The sequence below is a fragment of the Panthera leo genome, chromosome A3 (genome assembly GCF_018350215.1).
Source record: "Panthera leo isolate Ple1 chromosome A3, P.leo_Ple1_pat1.1, whole genome shotgun sequence".
In the NCBI taxonomy this organism is placed as follows: domain Eukaryota; kingdom Metazoa; phylum Chordata; class Mammalia; order Carnivora; family Felidae; genus Panthera; species Panthera leo.
This window is the reverse complement of record NC_056681.1, coordinates 78,366,793-78,391,809: the sequence shown is the minus strand read 5'-3', so window position 1 is coordinate 78,391,809 and position 25,017 is coordinate 78,366,793. Positions and strand designations below refer to the sequence as shown.

General features: G+C 45.1%; 1 protein-coding gene across 10 annotated transcripts in view; it reads left to right on the top strand.

Annotated features, from left to right (window-relative positions):
• Positions 1-25,017, top strand: part of BCL11A (BAF chromatin remodeling complex subunit BCL11A) — a 101,158-nt gene that overhangs the window by 61,836 nt on the left and 14,305 nt on the right. For 8 of the 10 annotated variants that reach the window (XM_042932345.1, XM_042932340.1, XM_042932341.1 and 5 more), the window contains one exon: positions 23,284-23,385. The exons of the other annotated variants lie outside the window; for them this stretch is intronic. In XM_042932345.1, the coding sequence (XP_042788279.1) occupies positions 23,284-23,385 (102 nt within the window). The remainder of the gene's footprint in view (positions 1-23,283; positions 23,386-25,017) is intronic. 10 annotated transcript variants of the gene reach the window in all.

Below are 25,017 nucleotides of genomic sequence, written 5' to 3'. Positions count from 1 at the left end.
TTTCCTAGGAATTGATAATGAGTGGGAGAGAGGCAGAGGCAGATGGAGATGGTGTTACCCACCATGAGCAGAGCATGTGTACTTGGGTGAGAAATGCATGAGCACTTGTGAGTGTGTGAGGAAAGGAGTAAGTAAAGGGTGGGTATTTGTTGCATGGAATTCCATTGGGCTTTAATAAATAAAAAGAGGAGAGGGTGTCCAAGTCAGTCTTATTCATTGATAGATCTTCTCCTTGGGTAGAGATGCTAACTGTGTAATTGTCTGGGGAATTCTTGTAAAGTGAGAGTTTTTATTTGTTTTTGATATCCATCTTTCTCTCCAAATTTGTCTCTCATGCAGAGTTTCCAAGGTAGCATAAATGTGATATCTGAACTTATTTATTGGCAGACTTGTATGGAGTGTGTTTTCTGAACCCAGCTTGGTGCTAAGGCTGCATAGATTTGGGTCCTTAACATGGAATACCTCCGTGCACACATACTGTTGGGCCCTACCTGGCCACGTGGCCTGACTCTGGGTCTTGGCTGTTAGGATAGAGGGAGGATGCCCAGGGTACTTTGATACGAACAGCCTGCCCAGCCTGGAGAATTATGGGCAACGTTACAAATAATAGTTACATTAGTTGCTACCTTAGTTTTTTGCCTGGCCTCCCCTCTACTACACCCATGGCTAAAGGAAGCCAAGAATGTCCGTGCTTGCTGTTCTCTGGCATCAAGATGAAGTCCTTTTTAGTGCTGGATTTAAAATAATATTAAAAGTATGTTTTTGGAACTTAGCTTTTTGCATGCAGGATGTGCGTCTGCTGAGCCTTACTTCTTTGCAGATGACCATGGTTAAAATACAGCTGGAGAGTGGGGTGCCTAGCTGGCTCAGTCGGTAGAGCATGTAACTCTTGATTTCGGGTCATGGGTTTGAGCCCCACGTTGGGGGTAGAGTTTACTTAAAAAACAACAACAACAAAACACGGCTAGAGCGTTGTACAACCTTAAAGTTGGTTTTCACATTGCGAAGATGTTATTTTTTGCTAACTCTGACAGCCAGGCTCAGGTTGACCTGGCACATGCTCTGGTTGGCACACATACTTCACTTCTGCTCTTCTCCAGGGTGTGGGGTGGCTGTTTAAAGAGGGTGGATATTAATGCTAATCTTTGTGTAGCATAACGTGTTACTGCAGCTTGCCTTTTTTATCTGGAAGTTCAAGCAGATATCAGAAGGGAACTGTTTGTGGGCACAGAGATGGTTAAAATTACCATTATGGCCAGAAATGATATTTGGAAAAATAACTTCCCTTTTAAGAAGGTAAATCAATTATTTAACCATTATTTTTTGAATTCCTAGGATATATGTTTATCAGATATCACAGGCTATCCTGGGTACTTTGAAATAAAACTAAAAGAAGTAGAGAATAGTGTCCCTGTACTTAAGAAGCACTTTGGGGAGACATGGAGTTAAGTAGAATCGTAGGTAAGCAGCAATATAAGGACTGGACATGAGGCCAGGGTGGTGCAGGAAATGAGTGTTCCATGAGGCTGAAGAAGGAAGAGATTGATTTTTATGCTGGGGTGATTAGTAGACCTTTAGCTGGGCCTTGAAACATGAGCAGGACTCCAGGAAGTCAGAGAGGAAGAAGAAAAGCCAGAAAGGAAATGAGAATGGAGAGGATTTTTACTTGAGCAGAGTATTTTCACTGGTGGAAGAGAGGGAACCAAGCCTAGAATAGAAATGTGAGGCTGGATTATGGAGCTTTGAATGGTAGCTTAAGGAGCTGGACCATATCCTGTTGACCATGGGAGACTATTGAATTGTTATGAGCAGAGGGTGAAGGCAGCATTCTAGGAGACATGAATTAGGGGTTCTGTCCAGAGGTGGGGTGGGCAGGTTGTTGGAATTCTTTCTGTAATGTTCTTCATCCTGAGTTCTCCTATGTTGATATATATGTTCTAGAGCATGGAGCTGGTTGACTGTAGGGTTTCCTTTCACAAGCAGAGTAGAACCAAACATTGTAGGATACTAGCGAATGGGTCTGTTCTTAATGTAGAGGAACTTTGAGGTCTTGGAAAGTTTTCATTGAGCCCACATTATGGCTAGGGACTTGACAGGAATAAAGTTTAGAAGCAAAAGCCCATCAGGTTCCATATTGTTCTCTTGTCCCTCTCCTCCAGACCATCCATTTTGGGGAATTATTATTATTCAGGGCATGGAGAATTTTTCATGGTGGCATTTATCATTTAGATGTGAGGAAGCAAGGTAGGCACCAAAATCCATATCCTTGAACTCTCTTTAATAGCATCTTCCTACTTTGGGTGTTAGTAAGCTAGCCTGAATTTAATGAACTTTTTTGGATAGAGTAAGAGGAAAATTGAGAAAAAGGGTAGTAGATAGGCATTTGGAAAGGAAAGAAGGTCTGTGGGCTCAGGAGATTAGCCAGGGAAGCACAGAAAGTCCAACTTGGAAAAAGCAGAAACCCCAGTGAGCCCAGAATATTCTGTAGGAAAACTAGCCTCTGTTCAGATTTGAGATGGTCAGAACATCTCTTCAGCCTCCTTCATGGTACTTCTTCCTGGAGGCAAAATTTTCTTTTGAGACAAGCGTTAGTCAAACAAGCATTTTTTGTTTGTGGTTGATCCCTTGGCATGCAGCATGGCTCCTTGTCCTAGACAATGAGGAAATCATTTTAATGGCGGCCAGGGCAGCTGTGCGTTTCACTGCAGAGGAATAACAGCTTCTAGGAGAGTTTGGTGGCTTTGGGGAAAAACTCACAGTGGCAGAAGTTAATTGGAAAGTAGAGTAGAACTGACTTCCAAAGGCTGGTATTATGTGGATTTGGATGTGCTGTGGGCAAAACGACATAAAGGAAATGGAATGAGAAATAGTGTAAGTGACTGGCAAGGACCCTATTGGCTGGTAGACTAGTGTTGACCGCTCCCCCAATGTGAATTTAGTGAGGTGTTTCTACTTTATCTTCCCCAAACTCTCGGAAGCAACAGTGTTATTGGGGTCTGAGACATCCTTCAGAAACTTCTTGGCCACCTATTGTTTATAACCAACAGCAATTTTTTCTTCTTCTTTCTTTGAAGATAAATTCATTTTGGGTGGTAGTGACTTCAGGCTGTTTTTGAATCTTTGGCTATGGTTTGAAATTCTTTTATTTTTTATTTTTTATTTTTTTTTAATTTTTACATCAACCAAAGCTAGAAAGTTTTACTGAATCCCCTTGCAGTATAATAAGTGTTTCCTTTCATTGGGGAAGCAAACTATTTACAGCCCTAACAGGGTTTACAATGAATTGTATAAGTGATACTGACTTCTGTGTCAGCAAAAAATGAAACAAAAACTGATCATAGATGACATTACCTAAATGACAGTACCTACGTGTGTCCTTTCTTTCACATCTGCTGTAATCCTGTTATGGCATTGTCCTATTACCCCAAGTACTGTCATCTTTAAATGCTGTCAGATTGTAACTGGATTGCCAAGGACAGAGGAGGGGAATCAGAGAGAACACAATGGCATTTCCCAACACACCACAGAGATGGCTCTTTCCTATCCCATAGGTTGAATTCTTGGAGAAATTGTTTAGTTAAAATGATGACTCAGATGTCTTTTACAAGCTTTGATGAAATAGCCAGATTCACTCGTCATGTTCCTAGAAGGAAAGAAAGAAACATTCTCTTTTAACAGCTAATGAGGCACACTCACTCTTCAAGGGGAATGTTAATGTTTCTGCATAACGAGAACTCCTTATAAGTATTATTATTGTGTTTTCAAAACCAGGTCAAAAGTAATAACAAAGAGAGGGCTCTATCTAAGAATTTAAAATCCAATCGTTTCTTATCATGTTTTCCCAGACTTGGGTAGGAGACTCCATTTCAGAGATGGGAAACTGAGTCATAAGACATTGAGAGGCAGATGTTACTGGACAGCTGGAGTTGGGAACATTTGTGTTTTGGGTTTGTGCCACGTGTCCCTGTTCTTCCTTATATATTTAGACCAGATTCTTATCCATAAAACGTTCATAAATTTCCGGTACTCACCTTTCTGCAGTGTCCATAGGTAAATGGGTTGATGGGAAGTTGAGTGCATTGAAATTAAGCCTCTTGCTTTTTGCATGCTATTGCTCATAAATAAGGGAGTGAGAAATGGTTACCCAAGCACCCTTATTCAGGCTAGCTTGGCTGCCAGAGAATAGGGCTAAATTTAAGGGGACCAGCTAACACTTCTTTCTCATGCCTCTTTGTTTTTTTGTTCTTTATTATTATTACTTTTTGCTTTGGATTTTATTACAGTATAATGTAGTCTTTCCTTAATCTGATTCTGTATTCATTTTTTAATATATAATGTTGATTAGTATGTTCTATTATTTATAGCCCTCCAGAAGGATCCCAGGGGAAGATAATCTCCATTTGAGGAGATGACTTCCCAATTTCCATACAGATGATGAAACAGTAACTGCCCACTCCATGGCCTCCCTCCCAAGTCTTCTTCTTACACTCTCGGTGTATGGTGTGTGGGCCGCAGACACCCGAAAGCCTGACTGGAGGTGCAGCATGGGATGTGCTGACATTAACGCTAAAGGACTGGCTAATTGACTTGCAAAATATAGGTTAGGGAGTTTTATGGGATATCAAATTATCTTACTCTTTCTCTGATTAAAGACAAAATATTATATTAAGTAGATCATTACATGGGTAAAAGGTTAGGCCTTCACACACTTAGAGGTGCGGCGCTGGCTTCCCCCACCGCTGCCATGTGGCAGAGGCCTGTGGCAAGTAGCGGACGGATGGCAGGGAGACTCACTGCTCACAGAAATGTGAAACATCCGAATAGAGACGTTAGATTTATAGGAGGGGCGTTTGCCTTAGCTTTGAATGTCCTGAGTCTTTTTGATTCTGATAGAATAGACTCTCAAAATTAAATATTAATTTGTTCTGATTCCATTTCTGTTAGCAGGGAAAAGTGCGAAGACATGAAAGAGAGAGTGAGTGGTGGCCAGAGCAGTGGCCACATTTCAGAGATGGGTCACTCTTCCCAGTCTGCCCACGAGTGGCGTTCACGGGGCATTGAGTGGACACATTCTGTCAAGGGACGCGATCACTCTGTGACTGTCACGCCACAATGCCTTGGTCAACCGTCTAATGTTATAAAATTCTTCCTGAAAGAAATTTCAGTCCTAATCCTGATGTTGAGTTGGAAGCTCCATGCGTCTGATAATAATCTGCCAACTAATCCATCATGCCTCTCATTTCTGTGCATTATTTATTTCAAAACCTGGGCCTGTGGTTTGTAGAAAGGGACAATTTCAAGGCTTTGCCAGTCAGATGTATTGCAAATGGGTAAATCTTTAGAAATTATCTCTTAAAGTGTGTGTGTGTGTGTGTGTGTGTGTGCGCGCGCGCGTGTGCGCATGTGTAGAGTAAGTGTAGGTTTCTTGAATGTCTTACTTCAGTACTTAACTACATATGTGTGTGTAAAGCACAGCATTTGCCACCCTGTCTCTCTTGCTGTGTGAGAAGCCGTGGTTGCCAGGGTGGGCCAGTAGAGCTGTGGTTGGTGTCTTGATTTGATGGGTGGGGGAGAGAACAAATCACAAGTTTTTCCCTGGAAATGAGCCAAGGTCCACCTGCAGAGCAGTGACCCTGAAAGCCCAAGCACCAGCCTCCCCAGGATGTCTTGACCTTCAGCAGCCTTCTTGTCAAACCACTTCAGAATGGAGAACAGCTTGCCTCTGTGCTGTACTGTTGATCTGCTGATAGACAGGAGTGTTAGAAACTTGGGGTAGATATGGAATTAGATCCCTAAGTACACTAAACAGATTTTGTGTGTTGCTGGGGGTGGCAGGAGCAAAAGGTTGGAGAAAGAAAGTAGAGGACACAATAAAATATGCAGTCTTACTCTCTAGCCTTCCTGGGATGTATCAGTATCTGTTTCTGAGAGAAGACAAAGCCATCTGTTGGGGAGATGGAGTTTGTCCGGAAGACCTGGAATTGCTGTGTGACCTTAGGGAAACACTTGCCTTCTCTGGGTTGAGCTCAGCCCTTGGTTCACCAGGGGCAGTGCTGGTATTTATAGACCATGTTTGACAGTCCCGAGTGAAAGGCAACTGCACTTCTCACCTCAGAATAGCAAGCCTTTCTTATATCTAGGTTGCTAGGACAGCTTCCTAGGAGCTTGGTGATGTTGGATGAAGGGTTTTTCTTCTGAAATGAGTTGATTGGTTTTTGCCACTTTCCACGTTATTTTCTGGGTCTAGGTGTTTTCTTATTTTTTCCACACAGGCAGTGTCTAACGGAATACAGAGTCTGCCGTGGCTCACACGATCCTGTTTTGTCAGTTAGCTTTAAAGGCCCTGAGGGTTTTCCTGGGACTGGTGTCTGGAAGCCAATGGCCAAAGTGACAACAACAGGATGTGGGTGGGGGCGTGGGCCCCGTTGGGGTTAGAGGCCCGCTGCATCTATTGGGGATGCTGTTCTTAGGAATCTTGCTGGGGTTGCCTTGCCCCACCCTGCCTGGTTGCTTTGACATTATCTAATTCTGGGTTTGTGTGAATTCATCAGTCTAGCCTATGGCATCCCACCCCATCCCATTCCGTTGCATTTCATAAGCTAGGAACTGCAGGGCCAGGCTTCTGTTACCCTTAGCTGCCTGTGTTTGTCTGCAGGACCTCAAGGAAGAACTGGGTCTTCTTAGGGAATTGGGCCCAGTGTCAAACTTGGAGTCAACGTGGGAACCATGGCAGCAAGGGATATTGTTCTTCCAGGGCTGTCCCTTGTTCTTGGTGGGGGTGTGCAAATAGTTTTTATGTATCCTATTTTGATTTAGATAGTGGTTTCTTTTTTGGCCAAGTCTTAGGCAAGTGCCACAGAGCATTCCTTCTTGGCCTAAACTTGATGAAATTTAGATGCATTTGATGAAATAAACACAAATTTACACACACATGGTCATGGACTCATCACCCATCCCCTTATCCACCCCAGCACAAACCCCAAAATGAACTATTCCTAAGTGAGAATTCCCGGAATTTTGAGGTCTTCCATTGGAATGGTGATAGGGGCAGAAAACCTTAGCCCCATATGCATTTTTGCCTGAGTTGCTAACCTTTCCTTACTTCTTCCTCCTTTTCTCCTCCTCCTTCCAGTTCCCCCTTTCCTTAAGAAAAAACAAGTGAGCCATGCTGGAAGTACAGGCTTGACCTCCACCTCACCAGGTGCAGCTGCTGACCAGTGCAAAAAATAGGAAATATTTTTTTAAAAGAAGGTTTGGGGGTGGCGGGGGTAGTTTCTGTTCCACAATCACTGCTGTTTCAATAAAAAGCAACCTGGTTTATTTGTAAAACCTACTTCCCTTTCTGTGAATGTGACCGTTTTCAATAGCAGAGGACCCTGATGTGTGTGTGTGGTGGGGGTAATGGGAGGGAAGGTGACAGAAGGGAGATGCTAGAAAGAGGATGGAAGGAAGAGAGACGAGAGGTTGCAAGGAGAAGGAAAAGGGGAAGAGAGAAGGCAAGGAGGGAGGCAGGAAAGGGGATTGAAATTTGAGCTATTTTTAGCTGAATGTGCATGCAGATTTCCTCAGGCTTGTTGGCTGTGGGGAAACACTGTGTGGGGACAGTCACCTTGTGTGTAACTTCCTGCATAGCGGCCATGGTGACTAAATTTTCTGACACTGTCAGAGTTTGGACAACCCTGCCAGCTCTTGGAAGGACAGCCCAACAACTGTCACAGGCAAAGCATCAAAAGCGTGAGCTGTCAATAGTGACCTGCATTTGCAGAAAATCTGAGGGCTTTCTAATTAACGGAGGAGCTCTAAATTAGAGTAAAGCTGTTCGACAAGCCCCCTCAGATGCGGGAAGTGTCACGGTGCAGATAATCATTACATCTAACAAGCTTCTGATTTTTAACAGAAGCTACGAGGTGAACTCGCTTATAATGGTTCAGTTTCAAGGGGGGAAAAATGCCACCCCCTCTCCAAAAAGGAAGCGGGAAAGAAAGAAGGGAAGAAAGAACAAGAAGGAAAGAAAATGGGAAGGGGGGGAATGAAAAGAGTCTCATGCGGGTACTTTGGGCAAATGCTCAGATCTCATCCCTGAATTCTTGCCTTTGTTGCTAGCTGAGGCATTCAGATACATCTTCTGTTTTAGTTTTTCCTTACTGTAATCTGTGTCTGCTAATATGCCAGCTCGTTCAGTTGAGGTTTCCCAGAGACAAGCGTCTTCTGTGAGTTATTTCTGACCATCGCGCATTCCATGGGGTCTGAATTGTTGAAAGCAGTGCCCCAAAACTAAACAACTTGAACATTACAATCAAAACACATGATACAGACAACAACTGATTAGGGTTCTACCTTGGATGGAGAAACAGACTAGGGGCTGAAGGGGACTGCAGCTGGACCTGGGGACTTGCCTCAGATCACTTGGGGTTCATTTGAGCTCAGGCCTCCTGATCCTGTCCAGTGCTCTTTGCACAGGGCAGGGGGATTTGAATTCCAGTTTGAGGAATTGATTTAAACCAGCTTTGAGAGGCCTGAATGGAGCTGATCCTTTGTGTGCCTTCCTTTGGGGGTGCTTCCCTCGCAAGACCCTTTCTCTACCATGGGATACACATTAGAGGAGGAGAGGGCCGTAAACCTTGATGGTTGGCTCCCAGTTGTTCAGGAAGTGCTGCGTTAGGAGCAACACTTCTTTTGCTTGTGTGGCTCCCCCCAAACCACCCACACTATCCTTGCAATTATTCATGGGCAATAAAATAATGTAAATCACACTGCCTGATTCTTCTCAAACAGCTTACAAAGTAATCACAGGCTGAGGTGCAGGTTTTCTTGCAGAGTCTTTATCAGTAAATCAGATTTTGAGCCTTTATCAGCAAAAGTTAGATTTAAACATCATTCCTGTAATGTTTGAAAGAAAGATTTGTTTCGGTGGGGACTCTGCCAATCAGTGATCTTCCAGCTTGACTCTGCTATCAATTATTGCTGCAATTATTTGTCTAGTTGGATATTTAAAATGTCATCAGAAAGAGATGATTACATATTCCAGAAAGCAAGGCACTGTATAATCAGATGAACTGAATCCTGTTAAATGTAGTGTGGGACCAACCTGTCCTTCAAAGTATGATTGTTGAGCTACCACCAGAGCAGCCGCCTTCTGCCTGGTTTTCAGGAAGCTGATCTTAACCTTGGGATGCAGTGCGCTGCTGGGGTCGGGTGATACTCAATTATGGGAAACTTTCCAAGTCCGAAAATGGAATTGCTCCTTCAGATACACGAGAAGTGCATTTTGGTTATCTCATTCAGTTCATCTGCAAATCTATAAATAAGAAGTCCCTCTATTCTTCTTGCTTCCTGTGGATTTAAATGCCAAATCCTGATTTGTGGCAACGTTGTCACATGCCCCTTTTCCCACTCTCTATGCCTGGTGCCCAGGATCTAAGCAGTGGCAGTAGAAATTACAACTGTTTGGAAGCCAAGAAAAAGCTCCATTTCTCACTTTTCTCCAATTCCGGATATTCTCGGCCCTGCTCCATCTATCAGCCTTCTCCCCGCACACCTCCTCCACTGCACACCCTCCTTCTGTCCGCTCCACCAACAGGAAACAAATGCAGCTTCAAATTTATTTTTTATTTTATTTTATTTTTTGATGGAGGAAGAGAGAACACAACCTGAACAAACAGCAACAACAACAAAAGCTCCAACCAAACTAAACTCTAGACAGAATGGTCCCAAATGTCCCAAATGTATAGAGATTCCTCCTTAATAGTCTGACCCTGTTCCTGGGCACCAGGGGTGCCCTGATGAGTAGGATTTTCTGTCTGAAAGCGACAGCCGAGCCTTCAGCTGGGAAACATTAGTTCATCCCCATTCTTAGACCTGACTCTAGGTTGCAGAGGTGTTCTCTGTGTCTAGGTGGGTTTCATGAGCTAGAGAATATGGTGGGCTGGCTGTCAGGGCTTTTCCCAATTCACTTCCTACTGTGCAGGCTGAGCTGTTATGATTCCATGACACCTTGGTGGTCAAAAGACTCTCCCACCCGAACATAAAATGCCCTGGGGGGTTTCTTAAGAAATTAATCTCATCTGCGAAAACAGAAAAAGCACCTTTTAAGACATTGGAGCCTTGGGTTGTGTGCGCTTGTGGGAGAGAGAACAAGATGTAGGGGGTGGAACTCAGGAAGAAAAATGACTTTAAAAAAGTCACAACCCATTGAAATGGAGAAAAAGCACTGCCCCTGCTGTGATCACTCATAGCCAGGAGCTGGCAGTGGACAGTCCTGTCATCTTTGTCCCTTCTCCTCCTTCACTGGCTATGCTCTTTACCTGGGTTTCCCTGCCAGGCCCTGTAGCTTGTGGCCTGGGTGGCCTCAGTTCCAGCCCGAGGTGACAGAGGTCAGCTGACCACACTGCCCTTTTGTGGTGGGGGTGGGGGTGGGGGGAGCAGATACTGCTTTGACCCTTGAAAGTGGGTTATCTGCTTGTGGTGGGTGAGGTGTAGTATATTAAAACCACACAACAAAGGTGTGAAGGGCCTGGTTTAGCTCTTGAATGATGGAGAGAGGGCCTAGGTTCTAAATGTTTTTACCGTTCTTGGGATTCCTGTTCTATGTTTGTTTTTAGGGGGTATGTTTTTCTCTTCATGCCATCCAGCATGTCCCAAGCAGAGGTGGGGGCCTGGGCTTGGGCATGGGGATCTGGGTACGAAGGGAATTTCTGCGGGGTTGTCTCCTAAGCCCATGGCCATGGTTTTACACTCCACGGCCCTTGCCAGTCCCTTGGCTGGGAAGCCTGGGCCCCATAGAACACAGGCAGGGCTTTGCCTTCTTTGTTTCCTGGGCCTCCGCTGGGCTGTGCCGGGAGATGGTGCAACTTGGGTGATAGGGTCTGGGTGGCTGCAGGTGTTTTCCTGCATCTGAGGCAGGGAGGCATCCGAGACCAGCCAGCCTTCAATGCATCTTCCATGGCTAGCTTCCTAGCCTTGTTTAATCCCTTTTAGTGGAGCAAAACCAAGGGTTCTAAATAGAATTATTTGAACTGAAGAACTTCACACTGTTCTTTCTCTTGGGGCAGAAAGATAGGGGTGTAGGTGGGGGATGAGAATAGAGGGAAGTGTGGGAGATTACTAAAAAAAAAAATTTAGAGAGGGAAAGGAAAGGGACCCAGATTAGGTAATTGGGGCCAATTCACCAGAAGACTTCAGAAAAGTTGACATCGATTGTAACTCTTCTAACTGTGTAATTACACAGCATTTGGAAGGTGAATTATTAACCCGATTGTCCATAACAACCATTGAGTAAATATACAATTACAGATTGCCAAAATTGTACAGTGAACCGATGGGCCAGCAGCCACTTTCAAGGGGCTGTAATCATCTCGTGGGTCAAGGCTGACCTGGAGGTTCCTTGGTTAATGAATCATTTACTGGAGAGACCTCAACAGCCTCAGGAAGAGAAGGTTCCCTTGGTCACTGCTGGCTCCATGGCAGCTCCTTCCAGCCAGGTCGTTGGGAATAAAGAGCTCTCGAACATGGGAAAGTCCACTGAACAGCGCTCAATTTCTGAGTGCTTATTGAGGGACTTTTCTTTGCCCAGAATGGTGTCGGATCATGAGAGGTGGGCAATGCCATCTTGGTTCTCAGAACCCTGGGGTTTGGTTGAGGAACCAGTGCCGGTGGGTACGCGATGATCTCACGGAGCCCTGGGCCTGAGAGAAGTGTAGTGTAGAGCTGAAGACATAAGAATGGCGTATCCTTTGCATTCCCTTCCATTGTCTAACCAGGGGCCTTTGCGCCCCCAGCTCCGTGAGCCTCAGTGCCCCCAGCCCTAGGTGAAGGGGGGCAGTAATCCCAGTGGGGCCTCCTCCCGGGGAAGTCCACAGCCCTCTCACACTGAGGAGCCAGCCTGTGTCAGCCAAGAGCCTCAGGCCATAAATGCAAAGTATGGTTGAACAAAAGCCGCTTTTGAGTGAGAAAGCTGAGTGGAGTTGTCCCAACCTGTCAACTTCAGATTTCTTTCCTCCTCCCCATAAATCAAAAAACGGTTGGTGGAAGGGAGGGACAGAAGCGTTTCATTTTCAGATTTTGTAAGAAAATAAAATCAAATCAAAAGAACCTGTCCCACGCTGATACCTTACATGCCAGGTTTGAGCCTGAGGCAAATTTTTGTGGCCATGTAATAAGCCTCTTTAAAATGGTGACAGACCCTTGACTCTTTGCCTTGAATTACACTGATAAAAGACATTTTATTGCGTTAGAGCTGGGGCAGGAGTACAGGACGGTTCTTGCCTGGTCGGCCTCTTTGAAACCGTGTCAGCCCTGCTGTCCACACTCCCCACCTCCTGACAGGGTTTGAGCACCATGGCGGCAGAGATCTGTGGGCCTGTGACAGAGGGGGCTTTCTGCCCAGCAGTGGAAAGTTGAGGCTCTGGACGTAAAAGGATTTCAGCCTGAGGGGCTTGTTAGGGAGAGGGGAGTGTGTCCGTTCTTAGTAGACATGAGAGATCTTGACATTGGTGGTTCCAGGTCATTCTCATGGTTGGGACTGCATGGAAATAGAGCATGGCTGGGAAGGCTAACCCTCTCAGACCTATATTTCCTAGGCAGTCTTAGAGAGATTCCAAAGGCAAAATGATTCTGAAGTGGAGGGTCCCTTTATCCCCCTCTTGATCCCTATGGAATAAGGATACGGGGATTGTGGCCCCTTGGCCCAGGGAGGCCAGGCGTCCACAAGCTGAGCTCCCAAGTGAACCTGCCCACTGGGTAGAAAGGAGTTGAGATGGTGCGTTCTTGGTTTGAAGGGCTCAGAGGTGTCTGATAACTTTGGGTGCTACCTCTGCTGAATCAACAGAATTAGTAAACCCAAGAACAGCCAGCAACACCCACTCTGTGGCTGGATTGGGAACTCTTGAATGAGTGCAGATGATACATGTGGGCATCTCTTTTTTATTCAGGAAATTCTTTCCAGGTTGGTCAGTGGTATAAATGAAAGATTAGAAATTGGGTAAAAAGCCAGGAAAGTAACTATAAAGCCAAGAAAATAGGCCTCAGATAAATAGGCTGTGTCTGCCTCGCCTTCGTTCTGTGGAACTCTGTCAGAGAGGTTAGGGCTGAGGCTACAGCTGGGCCGCTCTGTGCCCAGAAGGAGGGAAGGTGCTGAGGGACTGGGGAGACAGTAGCAGAAGTCGGAAGAGCTTGTGGGCGGGCAGAGGCCTGTTTCTGAAAGGACTGGCTGCCTTGGGATGAGGCCTGGCCTCACAGGACCAGAACCCTTGATTCAATCTCACCTCAGGCGAGAGGGCAGCCTAGTTTTGTTCCCGAAGAAATGTCAGAGCCTGACCTGCTAGACCATTTTTTTTTTCTTTTTCGTTTGTAGAGCTTTGAAGTCTTAAATTAGTTCTCACAATTTCCGAGCACTTCTGTATTAACCATAGGACATAACAGGTTTTCATTCTGGAGAATGGCCAATTCTGGTTCTAAGGATCCCTTGCCCAAGATTGTCGCAGTGCGTTTGGCCTGCCGAGTCTGCCTTCCCCACTGCCTCAGATGCACACACACACCACTTTATAGTCCCAGGAAGGCAAGTGATTGCCTGTGAATGGCATAAAGACTTGTGTCTAGGGGCGCCTGGGTGGCTCAGTTGGTTGAGTGTCCGACTTCGGCTCAGGTCATGATCTCACTGTTCATGAGTTTGAGCCCTGCATCGGGCTCTGTGCTGACAGCTGGGAGCCTGGAGCCTGCTTCAGATTCTGTGTCTCCCTCTCCCTCTGTCCTTTCCTGGCTCATACTGTCTCTCTCTGCCTCTCAAAATATGAATAAATGCTAAAAAAAAAAAAAAAAAAAAAAAAAGACTTGTGTCTAGACAACACACTCTGCCTTGGCTCACCTTGAGGGTTCCTGAAGTGAGTGGTGATGAGGGCCATACTTAGTGCCCAGGAAGGTAGACTGGACTCTGACTCCCAGCCCTGCCTTCACGACCTGCAACAGGATGCTTTTGACATCTACTGTGTCCTCGCTGGGGAGGTGAGGATAACACCTTCCCTCATCCGCAGGACCACTGTGGGGCCAGAATGTGAGGAGGATGCTTTGGGAAGAGGAGGAACATCTCCAGAGAGGCCAGGATATACTTCCTTAAGAAGGGGCCGGGTTTGGAGGCCTGACACAGCCTTCCTGGGGCTGCCTGTTCTTTGGGGCCCTTTTCCCTTGAATGGTTGCACAGATCAGTTTTGGAAGATAAGACCAGAAGACTCTCCAGCTCCCTGGGTGGTCAACCATGCCTCTCCCCTCCCTTGTCTCTCCAGCAGCACCTCTGCCCCACCCTGCAACACCCAAGAACACCTGAAAACGTCAGGGATCTCCTTATAAGTGCCAAGCTTGGGTTTGCTTAAATTTATTCTGGTATTTGCTTGAGACTCATGAAATGGTGGTATAGAGGCATAAATTACATTTGTCATGAGTTGACACCGATGAAAAGGTTCGGGGTGGCCTCTTCAGAGTAATTTGGGAGTTGCGTGTTCTGTTGGCTTTGATAGACCAGTCCTCTGCTCTGGCTGGTGTCATCAGAATTAAATGTTTGCTAAGCAAATGGTCAGTCTCATTGGATCCATCTTCATACCCCAGATGCCTTTTCCTCCCCTCAGGCATCTAATGCTTAAGCCAGGAGAAACTCAAGTGCATGATTTTCAAGGCTTTCCGGGTGTCTGGGACTATGATTTTCCACCCTTTTCTTCATTTCTCCTGTGGGTAGGGGGGCGTGAGTGGTATCTGTGAATATATTTGCGTGAGGCTGGACAGTTGGGGTGGCGGAAACAAACTCAGAACAGCTTCTTTTTATCTGCCCCCTTCTAACCACAAAGGTATTGCAGTTGAGCCCCACCTTAAGAAAGCCCCAAAACGCACGAAATCTCATCAATGGCAACTGATAAATTAGAGGGTGATTTTTCACATTACAGAAAGATTGTTAACTTTTCAAAAGGTTTCGCCACAGGGTTCCTTTAAATAGTGAGCTCCCCCACTGAATTTAAAGTGTTTGTTTACAGATCATTAACTACTTGACAGAGAGGTTGGGGAGGGGGTGGAGGAAGAAGCACTTAAAAGGTAAAATGTTAGAAGCCCTGCCAATTTTCGATAGGCCTGGAAGGGTGATGAAACATCTCTGAAATGATGTTGGTTAGCAAATGTGATTCAGTTTACAGAAACTCACTTTACACATGGCTTTCCAGGAACCTTTCAAGTTGGATGAGGGCAGGGATCACAGGACACCGGGGCCTTGCCACCCTGGTTTGAGGTGGTCTGGAGAGGACTCTGGCTTTCCTTAGAGCCCCGTGGGTGCCAGGCTCTGGCATGAGGCCTAGCTTTGCCACTGGCCTTCTGGCACAGGCAGCAGAGACCTTTTCCCTTGACATTTAGCCTGAGTTTGTGGAAACTTTCTTCCTGGTCCTCTGTGACCTTCAGTCTCTTTGGCTCTGGACCCGCCTTGGTTTCCTCCTTGAAGCTCAGACAGGTGAGATTTGTGAGATTGTGCCCCAGGAAGTTGAAATCCACCACCAGGGCCTACTTTCTGAGTCTAAGAATTAGCCTGGCAGCTGGACCCAGCCCACACTGGCCTGGAGGTTCATCCTAGTCCCTGCAAGGTCACTGGGGCACAGGCCCATCCTGGCCGGCTTTTAAGATGGCCCCTACCAGGTCTCTTAACTGCATCCCAAACTCCTGTTCCATATCTGGTCTCAAGGAGACTTTGACTGGCATGGGAAACAGGAGGGAGAAGTCATCATGCATCTGATCTAGTCTTCTCTTTTTAAGGATGAGAAAACTTAGGGTCAGAAAGGGGAAGGGATTTACTCAAGGTCATGCACAGCTGGTGCGTGGCAGAGTTGGGACTGAAGAATCTGGATTCCTGACTTTGTGCCAGCAGCCTCTCCGAAGGAGCGAGTCCCTGACATCCTAAAGGAAAAGAGTCTGGAGAGTGAGGGTCAGTGGTGTTCATAGGGGAATGCATGGGGCATGGGCATCGTTCCCAAATTCTCCCAAATTCTACCTGAGAAAGACCCCAGGTAGAGGCACACATGCATGTGTGTGCAGGTGCACGCATGCACCTGCACACACACACACACACACACACACACACACACACACACACACTCGTATACTCACACATATACTCTCACAGTCACGCACACCCCACCACGCACAAACAAAATCCTCACATTAGGACTCAGAGGAGGGGTGAGGGTAGCCCCGCCTTACCCATGGCTTTGAAGAGAAGAAAGGGGGGAAATTTGGAGGGAAGGTCAAGTTGATGACTGAAGAGACAAAGCAGTGTAGGAAAATCTCCACATTTCTTGCACAGTCATTTGTTGAGAATGTGTCAGCAAGTACAAGCCCATCTGAAACTGGCAATGATACATCTGAAATAGATTATTTAAGCCAGGGAGGCAATATTGCAAAGAAGAATGTGGCTATCAACACTTGTTTGTCTGACTCAGAGGAATAAAACACACTGAATCCTGCTTCAGCAGACCACCCACCATTCATCAGGGCGCAAAAATGGAGGTGGGGGAGAAGCAAAACAGGACGGATGAACTTGCATAAAGAGTTTCTCAAGCATCCGCATGGCTATGTCCCTTATTTTAAGAAAATGTGATATTTGAAAATAGGAACTTATGAAAGCTGAGGACTTCACAGACGTCCTCAGAGGGTTTATTTAGACGAACACATCCTCTGTTGTCAACTAAAGGAATCGGTGTACGATATTTTGATTTAAATGTAACTACCTGTTGGGTCCCATTTGCTATGTGCACACCTTGGCCTTTGCTCCTCTGAGCATCTGTACCTGCTTTTGCTTTTGTCTGGAAAGTCCTTCCTCTTGGCTTTCCAGGTGCAGTTCATAAGTTACCTCTTCCTGAAAGCCGCTCTCCTGCCTTTCAAGTGGAAGTAATTTCTCTTCCTTTGAATTTTCATAGCGGCTTATCTGTGCCTCTCGCATGACACACTTTCTGCATTGGAGGAGAGCGATTTCTGTCCAGGCCTTCTCTTCTCTGCCTCGTTGAGGGCTTTACTGGCAAGTCTGTCTGGGTTTTCTTTGTGTTACCCCCAGATGCTGGCCCATTGCTCTGGGCATTACAGGCCCTCAGTAAATAGTTGTTGAATCAACACATGAAAGAGTGAATGAATGGCATTAACCTGAATAACACATTTTGCATAGTGAGGTACACAGTTAAAGAAAGAAAAAAAATCTGTCCTAAGACAATTTGTCTTTATAGAGTTGCCCTTCCAGTCTCCTTGATTAGTTCCACCATTATAAGGCAAAAGCTTAAAGTGTAATAAAAATTTATCTAATTCACAATCAAGTGAAAATACTTTGGGCCCAGAGCCAAAGAATATTATTGGAGCGCACTTTTTTCAACACCCTAAATTTAACCAGCTGGAATTCTTTTTTTTAAAGTACCATCCTATTCAACCTTTTTGAAATGAAGGATTTGCCTTTTAGTGGGAAATCTGCATTTCAACACAAAGATGGAACACAATGTCTTTGGTTTAGTTATTCTTCAGAAAACTAAGCTCTCTCTCTCTCTCTCTCCCTTTTTGAATTACATGCTTTGCTTAAGTTAAAGACACAGATTGCAGAAAATTTTGTTTAGGCCTGACAGATTGGTGGCTTGCATTTTTTGCATTTTTATAGATAAAGGGGCATGAAAGGTGTCATCTCTCCTCCCTTTACAGAGTGAATTTCTAGGAGAAGAACTCAAAAGGTGAAATTAGTTTTTAGATAATCAAGGTTATGAGAGAATAGAATTGGTCAAAAAAGAAAAAGAATTTTTAAATGAGTGATTGATGAAATTAGAGTCACCGACGAAGGATTAAGGAATATAGAGATCATGAGCAAATTTCAGCAAAGAAGTTTTGTTAAGTGTGATAGCTCCAGAATTCTTGCTTGCTTTCATCTGTACAAGATACACTTTTTAATTTTTTTTTTTAACGTTTATTTTCTTTTTGAGACAGAGAGAGACAGAGCGTGAACGGGGGAGGGTCAGAGAGAGAGGGAGACACAGAATCTGAAACAGGCTCCAGGCTCTGAGCTGTCAGCACAGAGTCCGACGTGGGGCTCGAACTCACGGACCGCGAGATCATGACCTGAGCCGAAGTCGGACGCTTAACCAACTGAGCCACCCAGGCATCCCAAGATACACTTTTTTTTTTTTTTTTTTTAAACATTTTTAATTTTTTTTAACGTTTTATTTATTTTTGAGACGGAGAGACAGAGCATGAACGGGGGAGGGTCAGAGAGAGGGAGACACAGAATCCGAAGCAGGCTCCAGGCTCTGAGCCATCAGCCCAGAGCCCGACGCGGGGCTCGAACTCACGGACCGCGAGATCGTGACCTGAGCCGAAGTTGGCCGCTTAACCGACTGAGCCACCCAGGCGCCCCGCCAAGATACACTTTTTAAAGAGCATCATAATTTGGTAAAACCATAGCTAGTAAAAAAAAAAAAAAAAAAAAAAAAAAGATGGAAAAAAATGCTAATTTAAATGCTCATTTCTAGAACAAAAGGCAATGCAATTTTGACAATATCAGAAGGTTAATTAAGAAGTCTGTTAGCAATGATAAAGCTGGCACATTTTCAGTTTAGACTGACATGACTCAAGACATAGGCACAGCTAATGTTTGCTCTATAATACTTTGTTAAGACACAGAATCAGAGAGAGAGGCGCTGGTATCTATTGTAAAGGGAGGGATAAGAGCTAGAAGGGCATTTGGTGGACTTGCTTTCCGGTTAAAGAAGCCTGTATCCCAGACTAGCTGCACTCGTTATTTTTGTGATTTGGATCCAATAATAGTGATAAAATTGGAATTGGTTCATTCAGGAAACTGTACAAACTTTCAGGATGTGTTTTAAGTGTAGTCTGTAAGTTGGCTACTGCCTGGGGAAGAGGGGATTTGAGGATCTTGGAGCTGGAAAAGAGTGTCAGGGTCCTTTATTTTGGCCTATATCACCAATATAGAGATCCTTCCCCATTACGGTGGGTTATCAGTCATTCTTTTCTTGAAGACCCAGAGTGAATGGGAGGTTATGGCTTTCCAGGGTGACCTGTTCCACTTGGGGACAGTTGTACTCCTTTTGTGCCCTATCTAACTGGAAAAACAGGGAAGTCTTCTAAAAACATATGTTTAAGAAAGGAAATATATATACACCTATATACATTTCAGGAAACATCAAACACCTATATGTCTGTGTTCTCCTCTAGAGAGGCCTGGGGATTTAATACCTGAAAAAAGTTGGGCGCCCAGAACAGTCTCTAAGTGTGTTGGAAATGATGCTTTGTGCTTAGCTGTTTCGGCACATGTGTAGATCAGCAGTATTACTTGTCGATGAGAAAGACTCTAATGTGGCTGCATTACATACCCAGTGATTAATTTCAGAAACAAACAGCATGTCAATAATAAAGGAGTCTTTGAGATGTTCTTGAGGAAGCCTAAGACTTGACTCAAGGACCTTAAATTCCAGGGACATCCCACCCGGCTTAGAGAGCTCTGCATCAAAAGTCGGTACCCCACTGTACATAGAAATGTAGAGTGACTAATATATAACCTTAAATCAAAACCATTCCTGATTTACTGCAGGTTTTTAATGAGACCTGAAAAAATAAGATTCATTCTTTTTCATTCAGGCGTCAGGAAACATTGCAACCTAATAATGCATAAGGCATTTCTGAGGAGATGCCCAAGTGGAGATGCTGGATCTAGAGAGACCTTTATGAAACAGAACAGGTTGAAACACCTTTCACCAGAAGAGCACAGGCATTTGAAAAGACTGATCCAGAAGAGGGCAACACATCACATTTGTGAGCCCAGACAGGGAAACAGAGTCCAGGTTTACCCCACCCATGCAGTGCGCCACAGCTGCTTCCTCAAACATTTCAGCTTTTATGAAAGGGGTGAGGACACCATCTGTCTGACATAAACTGGTTTGGATGTTGTCTAGTGCAAAGAGCGCCCTGTACTTGATAGAAAGCCTGGGTCTGTTCCCTGCCCTGTCAGTGAGGGAGGTTGGAATTCCACATGAAGGGATTCTTAGGGATGTCCTGGGCTTGCTCTGTTTTGGACAGTTCTCGTCCTGAAAGAGGTGAATCTCAGAAGGGACAAAAGTCTCATAGCCAATCTGGCTCTCTGCCAGCGGAACATGCTTCCAGCTTCCGTGCCTCCTCTTACCCCAAGACAGCATTGTCTTAAACTGGGCTGTGTCCTCAAACCACCTGGGGGACTTGCTAAACATAGATTGCTGCATGTCTCCCACCTCCAGGGTTTTATTCAGTAAGTCCGAGAATTTGTGTTTCCAACAAGGTCCGAGAATTTGTGTTTCCAACAAGCTCCGAGCCATGCTGATGTGCTGTGCTGATGCTGGGCCTGAGGCTGCCCTAAGAGAACCACCCAGGAAACAAAAGAGAGCAGAACTAGATTTCCCACTTTCCAGCCAGCTACCTGAGCCCACCACTCCCTGGGGGAAAGGGAGAGAAAAGGCCCTCAAAGGGGTGGGGGGGGGGGGCGGTGGGTAGGCAGGCAGGTAGAGCTGCTCCTTGAGTGTCATGCTTCAAAGCATTAATTGTGAGACTTTGCCTAAAACATGATGAAATCACTGAAAGCATCATCGCAAGAAGTTAAACCCTAGGGAGGCTATTAACAACTTAGCATTTCCAGTTCCTGTGGGAATGTTGACAACTTACCAAGGAGAATGTGTGCAGAGGCTGCAGAATCAGTTGGGGCTCCCCATTGCCTGTGCTTTGACAGTCTTCCTGGAGGAAGAGAAATTCAAGTATGAGTCTCTCAGAAAGACAATGTCAATAGCTTGTTAAGCTGATAGGAAGGGGTGTGTCCCTCTTCAGCCGGCCAAATTCTGCAGGGGAAGCAGAGGTAGAGGGTGAAAACAGTGGAGGGGGGGGAGGGGGGAGAGCCAAGAGGGTCAGGAAGTAGGTCAGGTGGTGTTGTTTTCCAATTTTGAAACCAAGTCAGTTCATTTGGACCCTTTGAAAGGCCCACTCAACACCCCTGGGTTGGACTCCCTCCCGAGAGGTTGCAATGAGAGAAGTTGTTTCTCCTAATGGGTCAATGAGTGCCTGTTAACTGGCACTCCTTGGGCAGGAACCAGGGGGAGGAGATAGATGGATCTCCCAGGAAAGAGCACTGGTGGGATGCAGGAGAGTAATTCTGATCTTCACTTTGTGGTTAACTATCAACATAGCTTGTGGGCTAGTCACTTAATTTCACAAGCCCTCAGTTTCTCCATGTGTAAAATGAAGGCGTAGACCTGATGATCTTGTTCGTTTTTCACAATTCAAAAACCAAAAACAGGTCATGGTACCAGATACCCAGATAGTCTCCTCGAAGAGCCCTTGCTTTGCTATGTGGCCTGGCCCACTTCCCCACAGGGCCCCTGGAAACTCAGCTTGTTCAGGGCCCCTGGAAACTCAGCCATGTGTAGACATGGTTACCAACCAGACATAAATGCAAGTGGTCAGGCCTGGGTTAGGTTAACATTCCTCTCATTTCTTGCTGGAGGCCTATCAAGGCAACTCAGCTTCTCCTCTCAGACTAAATGGCAGGGAATTTAAAATCAGACTGTCCCTGTGCAGGTGTCCAAGTATTTCTGCGTTGTCGCATTTCTGCTAGGGTTACGGAGTTACCTCAGTTGTGTGGGTCTCTAAGAAAAGGATCTCAGTCTTGGTGACAAACCAACTTCTGAAATGGCTAAGACGAGAACAAGTGCAAAAATGGATTCTCAGGTTTCTTGTTGAAAAACACAATGACTAAATCTGTAGTTAATTTTGCCCTATACTCTCAATACCCTGTATAATATACACAGTCAACTGAAGACGTGCCTGTTTTTTAAGTCCAGTCTTTGCACTTTTGCTGGTTCATTTTGTGTCATTAATTCTGTTTGGGGCTGGAGAGAATGACATGCCTGTGTAGATGGACTCAGGCTAGGCAAGGCATCCACAGCAGCCTCCCTTTGCAGGCCTGGTAACAACATAGCTTAACAACAGAGCATAAGAGCTTCCATGAGCAATATGCCATTGTTACCCACCATGCTTCTCATGAAAGGAAACCTTGTGCTGACTGCCCTGGCTGTTCTTGGCAATGTGAATCTATATAAGGAGAACAGGATGTATTTTACACTTGGGACCTGCTATCCTAGAGTATAACAACAACACTTTTAAGTGCTCTTAATATTAAGCTAATGGAAAACATACTCTGTTTACTCACCATCAAAGTCTGTTTTTCTTCTCTCCCTCCTCCCCCAATCATCACAAACTCCAGGCCTCTAGAACACGCTGAGTATCTCCTGCTCCATCTATCCTACCCTCTGTCTCAAGGTTGACCTCTACATGCTTGGTTAGCTCAAGGTGGACTTGAAAAAACTAGGAATTTACCACACAAACCATATAATCCCCAGGTTGCACAAACCAAACATTTCCTTTTTCACCAAAGTCTCAGAGCTAGAAATGCTTGATTTATTGCTAGTATTATGTTTATTAGTGTGAGAAGTCATTTCTCCTCACCAGAGTGCAACAAAATGCAGTAGAAGGGAGAAGGTGGGCCACTTTTTCTGGGTGCTGCTATTATCAGAACGCTGGTCTACCCTTGTTATTTAATAGTGGGATTCCTCACCCTGAAGATGGGGACTTGGCCAAAGTTATCGTAACCCCAGAAGTCTAGTATTTATTCTCCACTACTTTGTGTTGTAAGAAGCCATGTCTATATGGGGTATTTTGCTGATGGGATTCAAGAGTGTGGCCCAACCAAGTCCCGAATGTCTAAGATTTCCCTGTCTTTGGAGGTGCAATCTGAAGTACATATTGTTTTTTGCTTGGGCGTGTCAAGTAAAGTAAATGTATGCATGTAAACCAGCCTTGCAGATAAATCCCTCCATTTTACCAGTCTACCCCATAATATTGCCAATTTCCCCCTTGCTATTTACATATCTCTTATTATAAGACAATAAACAATAACAATCAAGCAAATGAACCAAAGACTCCCCCACCCCCGCCAAAAACAAACCCCTTCTGTTTTGTTGAAAAAGACTAAAATCAAAAACAAAACAAAATTGTGGAAATAACTTCATCACAGTTTTTTTGGGTTTTGTTTTGTTTTTTTTATCTTTATTTTTTGATATAGGCCTTGAGCCTGTTAACTATCTGCAAGGCTGTTGTAATGATGTTAATCTGTTTTAATGGAATTGAAATGTGATATCCTGTGGTTTACGATGCACATTGTTTATAGCTTTGGTGCTTGATTTTGGGTTTCTTTCACAGATAAACTTCTGCACTGGAGGGGCCTCTCCTCCCCTCGTTCTGCACATGGAGCTCTAATCCCCACGCCCGGGATGAGTGCAGAATATACCCCGCAGGGTATTTGTAAGTTGAGCATTATTTCTTCTACAAATGTCCATGTGTATAGAGATGAGAGTTTCTGGAAATCACCCTTACTTTTTAAGTACTGAAAGGAGTTACTTCCAAAATAGATTGGCATCCACATATGTATTATTCCATTACTCACTTGGCACCCTCTCCCTGCTCCACTCAACCCCCTCCTCTTTTTCCCTCCCCTTTTTTGTGTCATTCCCATGGAGCTGACAGTAGCTCATCCCTGTGGGTCTCCTCCCCAGGGTCTTACCTGGCTCCACAGCTGGTGACCATAGATCTCTGTGTGTCCAGGGCCCATTTTATTGCTGGACATTCACTTCCATGGCCTCATTTAGGACTTTGAGTTTATTCCATGGCATACCTGTTAGCAGAGGCCAGAATCAAAAGAGGTCAGTTTAGAGTTACTCTACAGTTATTCTCATGCATGTTATAGATGCATTTACATGTGTATTTAAACATAGTATATTTGTATATATACATGGCGCATTATATATGTGCACACACAGAACGATTTCTACGTGTTTTTCTCCTAGTTTTAGAGAAAAATGCACAGCATTGTTGCTTAAATTCAAAGATACCACTACCACCGCCATCACCACCATTAACACCATCCGCTTATGTGTGCAAACCGACTTTTATCTTTTTGTGAAATTCAGATTTATATGTTTATGAAAATGTTTTTGAAAGATGTTGTTCTAGAAGGTAATACAGTTTGCTTTTCTGTGTAGTAATAAATGATATGAGTCATGCATGGCTAAAAAGTTGGGTGGGGGTAGGGGTCGATTCTGCCCCAAACACAAAAAAGCAGGTTCAAGGAAAAAAAAAAAAAAGAAGTGTGACACCTACCTCATTTTTATTTAAGGAATTAATTTTTATTTTGAAAGTCAGTGAAAGGTTACCTGTTGTGGAAAGAAGAAAAGAAAGAACATAAAAAAGAGCATAATGGTGGGGAGTTCAGCCATACAGGGGACCTGGTTTTAGATGGGAGAGATAAAGTATACCCAGCCACCTTGTGAATGGTGTCTGCCTGCAGGGCAGGGCATGCGCCCTGAGACCAAATTTGAAGCCAGTTGTTTATTTTGTTAACTCCTAGGTAATCCTAGGTAACAAAGAGTTATTGTGTGAATTTCACAAGTCCTCAAGTCCTGAGGGCTGGGCGGTGCAGGGGTTAAAAGCACCTCTTCTGCCATCCCCTCCCCAACACGAAGCTGGGCCTAAGCCTGGGTTAGGTCACCGATTGCAGAGTTTAGGGGGTTGGACTCACGGTTTCGAGTCCCTACATGCTGGCTGGGTGGGGAGAGCTCTCCTCCTTTTGCTGGGGGTGCCTGGGGCCCCACACTGGGCTGTGGGAACAGAGCCACCCCCTTGGAGGGAAGGGATGAGAAGGGAGTAGGGCAGCAGAGAGGAGGGTGGAGCTGAGTGGCCGAGGGCTGCTGGCCTGGGAATCAGTTCAAGGTCTCTCCCTCTTCCGCTGACCCTCCTGAGGGCAGGGGTGGGAAACTAGGAGCCTGCTACAGAATCCATGTCTTCTCCCCCTCTTCCTGCAAAGGGAGGGTACCTAGTTTGCTGGTGCCCATGCTGGCAGGACCAGTTTAGGAGTGACCAGACAAGGTATGTGGAAAT